Source organism: Rousettus aegyptiacus, unplaced genomic scaffold (assembly GCF_014176215.1).
Source record: "Rousettus aegyptiacus isolate mRouAeg1 unplaced genomic scaffold, mRouAeg1.p scaffold_m13_p_7, whole genome shotgun sequence".
Classification (NCBI taxonomy): Eukaryota; Metazoa; Chordata; class Mammalia; order Chiroptera; family Pteropodidae; genus Rousettus; species Rousettus aegyptiacus.
This window is the reverse complement of record NW_023416310.1, coordinates 45,700,529-45,713,631: the sequence shown is the minus strand read 5'-3', so window position 1 is coordinate 45,713,631 and position 13,103 is coordinate 45,700,529. Positions and strand designations below refer to the sequence as shown.

Sequence of the window (13,103 nt, the reverse complement as noted above, 5' to 3'; positions counted from 1 at the left end):
GCATTGTTAGCAGGCGAGCGATGCATCAGGTTTCCATTGTAGAAATTGCACTCAGGCCGCTGTGTGGAGGCAAACTGACGTCATGACAGCTGGTTGGGGCTATTACAGTTGGGCAGGAAATTCTGGGCCAGCAGCCTCAGTGGGCCTGGTGATCCTTTGGGTTGGGGGGTGTGGGATTGAGTTTGAGGAGCTGATGGGGCATTCAGGAAAGAAGTCAGTTGGCAGTTGGTTATCCTAGGTTCAGAAGAGATCTGGCCTACAGTACCGGTTTGAGAATCAGGGGCATGAGATGTTCAGGGCATGTGTGTAAACTTGACGCCGTTGTGTATGTTTGTGCAGCTCATGCACTGCAAGGACAGAGCCTGGCTAGTGAGAAGGGAGAGGATGGAAACCGAACTGTGATTCACTCACTAGGCATGTCCTGGCACAGGGCGTGTTTTTCAACTTTGGACAATGGAAGCCTCCACACACCGAGCCCTGTGCCCCTGGGGCTGCCCTCGTTTGGACAAAGGCGTTGTATAGAATAGTGGCTGTCCTATTAGGCTGCAGAGATTCTCGAGGTGAGGATTGTATGAGATCAGAGAGAGCATCCCAGAGAGGGGACTCTGAGTAGGTCACACATCCAAGGAATTGGGGGAGCTGGGCTGAAGGAAAACCAGGGGTCAGTGTCAGACACTCACAGGTTTAAGGGACCAGAGATGGGACCACTTTCAGGCGCCGGCCACTCTGAAGTCACGTTCAGTCTGTACAATTCACTTAAAATAGGATTTGTAAGAGGGAATGCTGAATGTCTTACTGATGCTTCTGCTTAGACACATGATGTCAATAGCATGTCCCTTCCCCACACAAGTCTGTCCCTTCTTTCGGTACCATTTTTGTCTGCCTGGGGCTTCTGGAATGGGGGCGACCCGTGGAACTGCCCTGTGTGCTGCATGCAGGATGTCGTGGTGCTACAAATTTAAAGGCTACAATTTTAATTTTTAGAAACTAAAATCTAGCTTGTAAATAATGCCAGGGACACCTGTCGTCAGTAAGTTAGGCTAACTGCAGGCTGCAGGGAGATTGCACCTTGGGGACCAGGGGGCATATTCAGTCAGAGGGTGTTACGAGGGGCTCGTTTCAGGATTTCGGCTTGTGTTGGGTGCCTCGGGGAGGGTCCGAAGGAGGAGGTGTCACCTCAGATGGTGTACCTGGTGTACCGTCAGATGCAGCAGCAGTTCCATGGGGGAAGGTGTGGCGCGAGGCCAAAGCTGCCCTCGGTGAAGAAGCTCTGGTGTCCCTGGTTAGCCATGAGAGCGGGGAAATGTGTTGGTAGTCTTTATGCTTGCGCAGCGTTTTTTTTGTCTGTGCTTGGGCATGATTAAGGAGCAGTCTCTTGTCTTTCTGTGTCACAGTCAAAAGTGACCTTCTCTGATGGTGATTTTCTGTGAGATTGTCTATGTTAAGTAGGGGACACCACACCCTAACTGTGTGCCAGGCCAGCCAGGGCCACCAGCAATTGTGTGCACACACACACACTCACCCCCCCACACACACACTTAAACATGCGTGCACATGCACACACTCACACACAAGCATATGATTTTTAGCCGTGACACCTACTAGCCCCTCGGAGTCAAAAGTATATTATAAAACCAGTGACTACTTTCTGTTTGTCCTTTAAGATCTAGCTTTTGGGTGACTGGTAAACATGTATTAATTATACTATTTTTTTTTTTTTTACTTTTCTATATGATTTTTTGAAATTCAAAGTAAAAAGTAAAAAAGAAAAGGAGATGTGCTGATGAAATGTTACTCTCTTGGGAAGGCTTCTCTGATCCCCCATTTTACTGAGGTTAAAGAGTCCTCCTAGCCGTTGCTAGAGAATTCTGCAAATGACTCTCTTCTAGCATCTTGCTACTCAAAGTGTGGTCTGTGGACCAGCAAGCCGAGTATCACTTGGGAACTTGGTAGAGATGCAGGTTCTCGGGCCATATTTTTGGTCCACTGAATCAGAATCTGCATTTCGACAGGATCTTCAGGTGATTCATAGGCACTGTAAAGATTGAGAAATGCTGCTGTAGCACTTTTCGTGCTGAGTTATAATCCCCTGTGTCCCCCGTCCACCTGTGCACTCACCGAGGGCAGGAACTGGGTCTCTTTTTCCCAAAATCAAGCACAGCCATGACTCATGATGTGGTGAGCGAATGAATACCTGGTGTGTAAACATGTGACAGGCCCACCTATATGTGTGCGGGGGGGTGAGTGAGGGGCCTCTGCCTGCCTGTGGTTGTAAGTCCCCCTTCTTCCCTGGCCCAGATCAAGGTGAACATCCTGGGAGAGGTGGTGGAGAAGGGCAGCAGCTGCTTCCCAGTGGACACCACAGGCTTCTGTCTGCACTCGGCCATCTACGCAGCCAGACCTGACGTGCGCTGTGTCATCCACCTGCACACGCCGGCCACGGCAGCGGTGAGTGTCAGCTCTTCAGCCAGCAGTTGACTCCCTGAGGCTGGCAGCAGACCCATGCTACCCGCTTCTCTGAGATTTTCCCTGAGGAAAGACCTAAGACCCCCAAGCCAATAACAGTCTCATCATTTAAACAGCTCTGGAAGGATTTCCCGGAATTCACACTAAAGTAAGGAGAAGAAAACCCAGTGCGGGGGCCCCAATCCCCTCCATTTTTCTAGCTATGTAGGTGTTGGTTTGGGGCAATAAGGCAAAGGTGTATAATGTCTGCCCCACTGCGTCCGCTGCCTTGCCACACACCCAAACTGGCACCACTTACCCTGACGGCACCTCCTAAGTTTCTCTACTCAGGCCAGTCCTATTGGATGCAGGGCTGGTGCTACCCCTCCCGCCTCTCGCCCCAGCCCGGGCTCTGGTGAGGAGGGATCCTCACAGAAGATACGATGTTGGGAACCTGGACTTGCCCACTGCTCATAGCCCAGGGTGGGCTGGGAGCCAGGAACAGGAGCAAGGAAATCTGGGAGAGAGCAGAAGGAAGACCCCTTCCCTCCCCCAAAGAGCAGGTTGTCCCCTCAAGGTATCTGGCAATTTCTGCTTGTTTGGCTAAGACACTATAATATTGCTTGGAAAGACAGCAGACAACCGTTCTGGCTGTCTGAACCTTCACTGCATCTCACTGACCAGGCCACACACCTACAGAGGCAGAGCAGACTTGTCACTGGCCTGTGGTTTTCTCAGAAAAGCATAACGGTCATGAGCACTCAGACCTTCCAGAATTTGGACCAAATCTAGATGAGGTACTTGTGCCAGGTGTGCAGAGCCTGGGCGTAGTCATGGAGAAAATTGAGTGAAGGAGGCCTCTCCGCACTCCTAAACCTTACGGCACTCCTTCCTTTTAACAAAAGGCAGGGCGTGTGTATGGAGATTACCACGGGGGTTTAACCCTGTTCCCTGACACTCTTATTGCCCCATCACTAATAAAATGAGCTCTGCAATGAGCCTCTCTGTTAGTGAGGAATTGCTGCTGTTTCTGCACTGCCCCGAAGGCTGAGGGTCTCTACCAACTCACTCTGGGGGATCCAGGACCCTGCTTCATCCCAGCCTGGGTGCCAGCTCCATCACTCCCTGCCTCTTCCAGAGTCCTAGGACAAGAGCCAAACAGAGGGTGGGCAGCAGGAATAGTTCTCACAAGTACATTCTTTGCAGCAATTTTAAAAGGTGATATATTGACATGGCTGCTATGAAAAGTGTGATGGAAAGACATTAGAGGAAGCAGCCAGACAGCAAGACCCCAGCCAGGTACAGGAAAGTCAAGGGTAGCGCCTTTCTCATGTGCTTGGTTCCCACGCCCATCCCCAGGGTAGAACTTGACTGTGCCACCCTGCGGAAAAGGGCTGGGGGAGCTGCAGGTGCTAACCATTTCGTCGTCCCACTCCAGGTGTCAGCCATGAAGTGGGGGCTCCTGCCTGTCTCTCACAATGCCCTGCTGGTGGGGGACATGGCCTATTATGACTTCAATGGCGAGATGGAGCAGGAAGCGGACCGAATCAATCTGCAGAAGTGCCTTGGACCCACCTGCAAGGTTTGGCTCAGTTCTGGGAAGACGCTTCAAGGTGGATTGTTAAAAGCCTGCATCACGAGTGACATGTGTTCATTGGACAACGTTTAGGAGTTGCACATAAACAAAAAAAAGTGAAATAAAACTCTATCACATTACCTTGAGATTTTGGTAGATATCCCAAATGTATTCACATGTATTTACAAAACTAGAATCATAAAATATATTCTCCTTTTTTTCCCTTAGCAAGATACAGTCAACACCTTTGTATATTCTTAAATATTTTCTACATAACTATTTCAAATATTAAATTATACTTCATCGTATGAATGGCTGTGGCACCATTTACCTGAACTGTCCTCTACAGTTGGACATAGTAAGGTCCCCACCCCCCCAGATTTTCTCTTGATGTAAACAACATTGCAATGGAAAATCCTTTCAGCCAAGTCTTTGTGTATGCTTGAGATGATTTCTTTTGGATAAATTCCTGAGGATGTACATTTTAAAAGTCTTACTTCCTGTTGCCAAATTGCCCTCTCCTCTCCCCAATGTCTAGTCTATGAGAATGCTGTTTCCCTTTGGTCTCCCCAAACTTGAGTGTTATTATATTGCTAACTTGATATAGAAAAGTGGAATCTCATTATTGTTTGGTTTACGTCTAAAGCACATAATTTTACAACAGCATGTAATTAGGGGTGGGAAGCTTAGTATGGGAAGTTTCAGAGCCGAGCCTGGGTTGATGGGCACCTGCCCCTGTGCTTGAAAGGCACTCACTGCCCACGTCATTTCCTGTCTGTGAGTCCATGTCTTCTCATCTCCGACACAGAGGAGAAATCTCTGCCATCTCTCCTGCCATTCTCTAAAGCTGCATGAGCAGTACCTGGGGAGGGATGAGATGTTCACGTCTATGAACTGCCGCAAAAATGTGAAAGATGGGATATTTGTTCTCTGCAAAATCTTTTGTGGGCCAGAGTCATTGTCTCTTTGCATTTCTCTGGCACTTCGGAGGAAAAACCTCCAGCTGTTTTCAGCAAGAGAGGTTGTGATGATTTGGCCTCAGCCCAGGTGTGTAGGGACAGATCCGATACATGGACCTTTGTGTCCCAGCTCCCAGGTGGGCATCGGCGGGTTTCAGAGAGTTCTCGAAGATGAAACCAACCAAGAAGAACTTCTGACACCTGGACCCTGGGCAGTCAGGGTCTTGGGATAAATTTATTTCTGAGTTTTCCCCACTTTTATCTTCCTGCCCCTGGCCGAGTCAGAAATATTGCGCCAATTGTGAGAACACGTGGGTTCTAATTCCCATTCTGCCCCTAAATAAGCTGGGAGACTTTCGATTCCTTTAGGCTTCTGTTTCCTCTACAGTAAAACCAATGAGTTTAATTAGAAGGTTGCTACAGCCTCTTTTACAGAACTGTCAGATCTTAGCGCTACCAGGGCCTCCCCAGGTTTATAGAGAGGAAAGCTGAGGTCCAGAGAGGTTGTGCGCCTTGCTCTCAGGGTCGCAGGTTCCCACGTGTTTCTGCAGAGCTGCCCCTTGAACCCTCCTCCCCCTCCCCCCCCTACACACACCAGTGGGTTTGACTCCCAGGCTGACTAACTCACAAGGGCAAGAGGTTGCTTTTGAAGATGGACCCTCAAATTGGACTTCAAATAATTTCATATACTTTAACACAAACACCAGTTTTTCAGACTTCTAAGCTCTCCAAGGCCTAAAAACCCAGGCATTGCTCAAAGAAAGCCACCAAGCTATTTAGTCTCTATTAAAAAAACATCTGTTTCTTAGGGTGGGTGCTTAGGGTTAAAATCACTCGTGGAGTAGCATTGGGGTGTTTGGGTAGGGGGCACGAACGGTGGTGTGGGGGTGGGACTCTGGGATTGGATATGGAAATTGATCTGAATAAAATGAAAATCTCTCCCTCTTAACTAAAGTTTAGAGGCTTAATGTTTTAATTAGCCATTTGCTGCTCTACAGATCCTGGTGCTAAGAAACCATGGCGTGGTTGCTCTAGGCGACACTGTGGAGGAGGCATTTTACAAGATCTTCCACCTGCAGGCTGCATGTGAGATACAGGTGAGCAAGTTCCTCTGGACTACGGCTCTGACGGGCCTGTGGGCAAGGGTGTGGCCCCACTGGCTCTGATTTAAGGAGGCCTCTGAGCCTGGCCATCTAAAAGCCTTGTCTTATTTCTCTGCCTTGGTATCACCTTATCCATCTCAAGTTTCACACTTAGAATCAGTTTTGTAGCTTTGAAAGTTTTATCACCATTGCCTAACAACCAACACCCAACTCTCAGGGGTCAGTGCCCAGAATGGGGAGCTGCCTGGGCGCATCAATTAGATGCAGCTATAATGGGGCAGATAAAAGTTTTTATCATGCTCACGTATTATCTGCGGTATTCCTGTTTTATCTGGCTATGCTCAACAGACATCACACAGATGAGATTTTCTTTTCTTTTTTTCTCTCCTCTTCCTCCTCTTTTTTTTTTTTTTTGATGTGGGTATTTTGCAACAACCATGAACATGGTCAAGTCCAGAAAGAGAAGTGGAGCGCAGGCCAGGGTGGTGTTGACGTGGCAGCCTGGAACACCTGGGAGCCCCCAAGGGGCTGTGTAGGGAGCCCATCACGAGGTTCTCCTAACCAATAAGAGATGGAGTGCAGGGCAGGTGGGGACCATCAGTGGTCATGGGACCCCTAGAGGAGTTGATGAAGAAGCGGCAGGTAAACAGAAACAAATTTTATAGCTTTATCAAATAAGTGGTGTTGCATAAGCCAAGCACATGTTCGTTTCAGTGTGGTAAGACATCAGGGGTGAGGAGGGGGCTTCGAATAGCTGACCGGGCTCCATCCTTCTCAGTTCTTAGCTGTGTTCCTTGGGTTGAGGACTTGCTCTCCGTGAGGCCCCCATCTCCTCAACTGCAGATGTGGATGCCTATAGGGTTCTCATGAGGACAGCCATTCAGACAAGGAGAGGTGCTGCTGATGGTATTTTTGGGACCCAGTTGACAGAAGAGGAGTCTCGCTGCTCCAGAGGGAGTCAGCTCTCTGCAGGGCCCTTTGGTGTCCTGTCTGCCCTCTCCTGGCGGGTCTGGGCAAGCAGCGCCCCAGTAAGAAGGCCTGCCTTCCTCTTGAGAATTGTGGGGAAGAAGGGGCTTATCCCAGAAGTATCACTAGTAGAGGCTCTAAATTATACCTTTCTCAATGTTTTAAAAGAAATATGTTAGGGATAGTTGTTAAGTCAGTGATGAAGATGTGTTAGAGGAGGTGGTATGAGGCTACCCCCTCCTTCCCCCCAGAAAACCAACAGTAGTGGTCAGAACAGGAGAGTATGGAGAAGGTGGAACAGGACCAAGGAGGTACCTTTCTAATGTGGTAGCTTTCCTGCCCTCAACCAGGGATGCCAGCCCTGAGCTCTGACCCCTGACTGGTGTTAGAACCTGACAGAGCCTCGAATATGCCCACTCTCCCTTCCCTACATCTGAGCTCTTAAGAATTCTTCATCTTCCTTCTGAGAAGAAGCTTCCATGAGAAAGCTGTTATTATTTCTTTGCAAAGACAGGACAGCCCTAAGAATGAATGGAGAGAGATGCCCATGTCCCCCTCATAGTGAAGTGTGTCTCTCCCAGCCTCCAGACCTTCAGAAATGGCCACCGAATAATTTAACCAAAGGCCATCTAGTAACTGCAGAGATAAAAGGGCAGAGCCCCCTAGCTGTTTCTCTTGGCCCTGCCTGCTGCCACTTTCTTTTTAGTCAGGACTGGGTTTGCTGTGACCTTGTTAAAGTACATCAGGCGATGGTGGCAGATAACCCCCAGAAAAGCTCCAGTGGCTTCTTTTAGCTGGTGGAGTAGGAAGGCTTCTAGAGAGAGAAATGAAACTGGAAGGTGTGAAAGACAACCCAGCAAGATCAGGTGTGGGTGTTTTAAAGCATGGAAGGTCCCACGTACTGGCAGTTTGCAGGTGCTGTTGGAATTGCAGCATCCAGCCGGGTCGTTTTTTGTTGAATTGCCAACATTGAAGTTCTCTTTCCATTGTGGGTTTAGTTTTCTCCATTGGTGACCTTGGCAAATAAGCAAATGCAACTGTGGTCATTTTAGTGGTTCAAGGCTCAGAGCCTATTTTATTCTCTTGGGATATTTTTCTTTTTACCCCCCTTCAGTTAGGGGTTCCAGGAAATTGGGTCAACCCCAGCTGAGAAAGGCAGCTCCCTGCTCTGCTTACAGGCAGATGGTAAGAAGCTCAGGCAGTTCTTCTGCATCTGCTACCCATCACCATGGAAACCGATGAGGGAAAGAGGGAGATGGGAGGAGGCAGCTCTTGTGGGCATTTCTCTCCTCCTCCATGGATGACCAGTCCTCAGGGGATATTGTTTCTTAGCCTTTCATGGTAAAACCTCATGATTTATTTCTCATAAACATTTATATGGTGCTTTATATGTACTAGGCACTATTCTAAATGCTTTGAAAATATCTTCAACAATCCTCATGAGGTATGTACTACTGTTTTCATTTTATAGATGAGGAAAACTAAGGCACAGAGAGGTTAAACAACTGCCCAAAGTCACACGGCGAGCAAGGGGCAGGCCAGAATTCCAGTGCAGGCAGCACTGGTGCCTGAGTCTGTGTCCTTAAACACTACGTCGCATTGCACTGCTGCTCGGGACAGTAGGGGTCAGTGGAAGAGGTTGGCCAACAGGCCAGGATCCCCTTCAGGGAGCTGGCACTTCAGGTCCCAGGCTGGAGCCCTGCCTTGGCCAGATTTAGTTGCAGGATGATCTAGGTAAACTGATCAGCCAGATGGAATTCAGTATCTTTAAGGGAACATGCAGACTCAGAGCAGGGTGTAAGGGACTTCAGAATTAGAAAACATGGCAGCAGAGGGCAGACTTTGGACCAGTAGATTTCAATTCCCTATAAATCTGTATCAACTCACTGTGACCCTTCTAACATTTGGACGACAGTACAGTAGGCTGCCTCCCCAAGCGTGGAGTCGACTACCTTCTAGGATTATCAGACAGGGACTCTTACTGTGGTGGGAGGAAGGAATAAATGACCTCTAAGGTCTCCATCTTTGCCAGGATGTGGAGTCATCTTTTTAAGTTAAAAATGTAGCCATCCGTTGGACATATGTCTTGGATAAAGAAGGTGTAGAATATAGTGTTCTAGCTTTCTCCCCTGCACAGGGTGATGAGGTCATCTTGAGAAGGTCGCCTGGCTGACCTCCATGAAGTCTCATAGGGCCCGTTTGTTACACTGGTGAATTTAATACAGACTAGGTAGGGTGTGTCCCAGACCCTCATGGGATCATGTGTTCACCAGCAAGACTGCATCCTTTTATTTTCAGTTAAAAAAAAAAAAAGCTATCACAAAAACTGAAATTCTGAAGGTTTGTGTAATAGGAGCTATTCCCCTGTAATAAGCAGGCTTGCATGGACCATCCAAATGTTAATCAGGATGCCAGTGCATTGGGGCATAGCGCAGAACTCTCGGCTCAGCTGCTCTCTGTAGCTGGACTTGCCCAGAAAGCCAAATAAATTATGGCCAATTATATCTGAGTGACAGACATTGGGAGTGAATAAAATATACTGTTAGATGAGCATGGAATTAGATAATAAGAAGATTAGTTAAATTAATGAATGTTTATTAGGAACATGCTAAAATCGCCTGCTGTGTACACATACCTCTTGCCCTAATACTCCAGGTCTATTGCTGGCGACCACCTGTATGGTTCCCTCCTCCTCCTCCGGAAGCCTTGACAGTGAGACGAACACTCTAAGTTCCACTCTAAGTTGGTTGGTGAAAGCTGCCTCACCCTGCATAATACTGGGCTGTGCATAGTCAGCTTTTCATCTGTCTCCTTCCTGGTTTCCTTGACTGAGAAACCTCATCGTAGAGGATGCATTCTTTAGATTTGTTAATTCAGTCCATCAGGCTACCTCATATTTCATTGGTCTAGAAGCTAGCCTGTTTCTTTCAAGTGACTTTTTTTTAAAAGAAGGGAAATATTTCAAACATACAGAAAAATGCAAAGAATAACATAATAGTATACACCTGCTACCCACTTCTCAGACTTAACAAGTATTAATGGCCTTCGTGCTTCAGATCTTCTCCTCTTGAAGAAATAAGATATTACAAGCAAGACTGCAAGTCCGCTTCGGAGTCCTTTCGATCCTATCCTCCCAGTCTCCCCAGAAGTAATCAGACACTGAAGTTGGTCTGTCCCCCACATAACTTTTCAGTCCTCTGTATTGTTTTATTCTTAAGGTTTAACACTTGCTGTGTCCTCCTTTTCTATAGTCTCTAAAAACTGACATTGAGAAAGAAACTGCTAATAGTTCTTTCCTTGGAAATGTGTGCACACAACAAGTTTGGGGTGGCTTTCCTCTGGGGGGAAAAAGACAAATGCAGCTTAGCTTTCCAACCATTTTTGTTTATAGTCTTCCCTAATCCCCACTCTCCGTTACACACACACACAGAGGTAAGTGCATGGGTATGTGTGTACATGCACATGAACACACACATGTGCGTGCACACACACAAGCTCAGGGCTCTCTGCTCTTCACCACAGGTGTCCGCTCTGTCCAGTGCCGGGGGAGTGGAGAACCTCATCCTCCTGGAGCAAGAGAAGCACCGGCCCCATGAGGTGGGCTCTGTGCAATGGGCGGGGAGCACCTTTGGGCCCATGCAGAAGAGCCGACTGGGGGAGCATGAGTTTGAGGCCCTCATGAGGATGCTGGACAACCTGGTGAGTCTCCTGCCATTATCCTTTGAGGCCAGTCCATTAAGGCTTAGCACCAGAACCAGTCGGCATGAGGCAGTAGGTGGGCATCAGAATTGCCAGCATCACAGTTATTTTGTTAAAGCCTCATTGATTGGCAGCTTAACTTAGAATTTGTGGTCATTCTAATAATAATCAAGGTGGCCTTTGCCATCCCCTTCCCAGGGCTATAATGTCATACCTGCAGAGTGCTCTTTGGAAACGGGGTAAGAAGATATTGGTTGGTAAGGGAAGTAGTAATACAGTAAAAATCAGAACCGCAGAACCTCTAATAGTGCGAATTAGTTCACTCTTTTGTAGTTAGTTTTTTAATGCATAAAATACATAATACCACCAATTTCATTATTCCTGGTGAGCAGCATCATGACAATATGCTATTATAATAATTGAGTAAATCGGTCATTACAAGAGTTAACTGGGAAGTGTCTAGGAGTGGGATTTAAAGGATGCAAAAGAATTTTAAGACGTTCTTTCTTCTAGAAGCTAACTATTTAGTTGATGACATGACACGTAAGTGGGAGACAATTCAAGAACGAGAGGAAAGCTTATACCATACACGAGGAGCTAATGCAGGAAGAAGAGACTCTTAACTTCTTAGATTGCTAATAGTGAAAGATGAGACCTAGCTCTGTAGCATTCCCATATCTAATTCATCCCTCACCACTGCTGCTGTCTTGGTCTCTCCTCATTGTGCTTGGGTCATCGTGATAATCAATACTTTCCTCTTTGCCTCCAGTTCCTCCTAATCAACTCCACCTCATTACCAGGCTGACCATGAGGGTCACTTTATAGTGATGAAAGATACAATCCACAATGAAAATACAACTCTCATTAGCATTCGCATGCTGAATAGTCTATGCCTAAATAAAGCACTTGAACCAGCCGGTTTCATACAGGACTTCTTTCAACTCTTTAAGAAACAGACAATTCTTATGTTATTTTAATCTTTCTCAGAGAAGAATGAAAGACAGACAATAACAATTATAACATAGAGCAATCTTACTTGGAGTTGATGAAAAATACTGCATGAAAACTAACAAATAGTATGCAGCATAACATCAGGATAACAATACACAATAACCAAGAGAGGGTTCATTCCTGGTACTCAAGGAAGGCTTAATATTATCAGCCTTTTAAGTATGTTTTATAATGTTAATGATTCTAGGGATAAAAACCTTTTGATCATTTTAATAAATATAAAAGGCAGTGGACAACAATTTAGTATCAATTTATAAAAATAATAGCTGTTAAGTAGAACAAGAAGACACTTATATAACAATAATTAAAATGACTTTTCTCAAAACATCAGCCAATATTATGGCCAAACACTAGAAGTATTTCCATTAAATTTTACACTTGATCTTAGCCAAAAGGCTGAGAAGCGATCTATTGAGTTTTGAAACAAAATAATGACTCCTGCTCTCAGCACTGTTATTTAATATTGTTCTGGAATAGAATTGGAACTCAATCCAAAGCAGGGAGTCATAAAAATAAGAGGTATAAATATTACAAAGGAAACAAAATTATAATTTTTGTAGATAGTGTGGTTATATGACTTAAAGTCCAAAAGAGTCAACTGAAAGTAATATTAGAAATAATTAGTGCATTTTAAAGTGGTCATATGAAAATGCAAACAAAAGTTAGTAGGTTTTAAAAATATTTTAACACATAATATATTTGAAAATATAATAATGGGAGACAATAACTCCATTTGCAAATGCAACAAAATCATAAAGCATTAAGCAGAGCCCATTTAAAGAAAACCACATAGCTTTACGAAGAGGCATCAGAGAAAATCCGAAATCAGTGAAAAACTGTAATTTATTTTTGGTTAGAAAGCTTCCATAGGATAAAGAGATCACTTTTCCAAATTAACCAATAAATTCAATATAATTCCTTTAAAAATTCTTCGTGGTGAAATTCAGAATGGTGAGGAAAACCCTACACAGAGAAGAGTAATTCGGGGTGCGTGTCCCACCACACGGTAAAGCGTGATAAAACCTGAGCGACTGAATGGAAGAGCACTAGTGCAGAATGGACAGGCGAACAGTGCGGCAGCTTAGAGGATCCAGAAGCAGATCCCAAATATGTGAGAAATCGACACAGAGCACACAGGCATCTTCTAAAGCAGTGGGAAAAAGATAGACTGCTAGCCATTTAGAGAATAAAACTAACACGGATTGCTACCTCTTACCTTTCAACAAGATAAATTCCTGATTTATCAAAGATTTAAACAAATAAAACAAACTCATATTGATATTAAAAACGTAGATTAATATTTGTGATGGTCTCGTGCTGAGGAAGACCTTGTGAGCATGGCAG

At 45.8% G+C, this 13,103-nt stretch overlaps 1 protein-coding gene across 7 annotated transcripts in view; it reads left to right on the top strand.

The window, feature by feature from the left end:
• The window catches only part of ADD2 (adducin 2), an 89,483-nt gene that overhangs the window by 63,005 nt on the left and 13,375 nt on the right, over positions 1 to 13,103 (top strand). For all 7 annotated transcript variants that reach the window (XM_016155848.2, XM_016155831.2, XM_016155860.2 and 4 more), the window contains 4 exons: positions 2,299 to 2,448; positions 3,884 to 4,027; positions 5,979 to 6,077; positions 10,572 to 10,748. In XM_016155848.2, the coding sequence (XP_016011334.1) occupies positions 2,299 to 2,448; positions 3,884 to 4,027; positions 5,979 to 6,077; positions 10,572 to 10,748 (570 nt within the window). The remainder of the gene's footprint in view (positions 1 to 2,298; positions 2,449 to 3,883; positions 4,028 to 5,978; positions 6,078 to 10,571; positions 10,749 to 13,103) is intronic.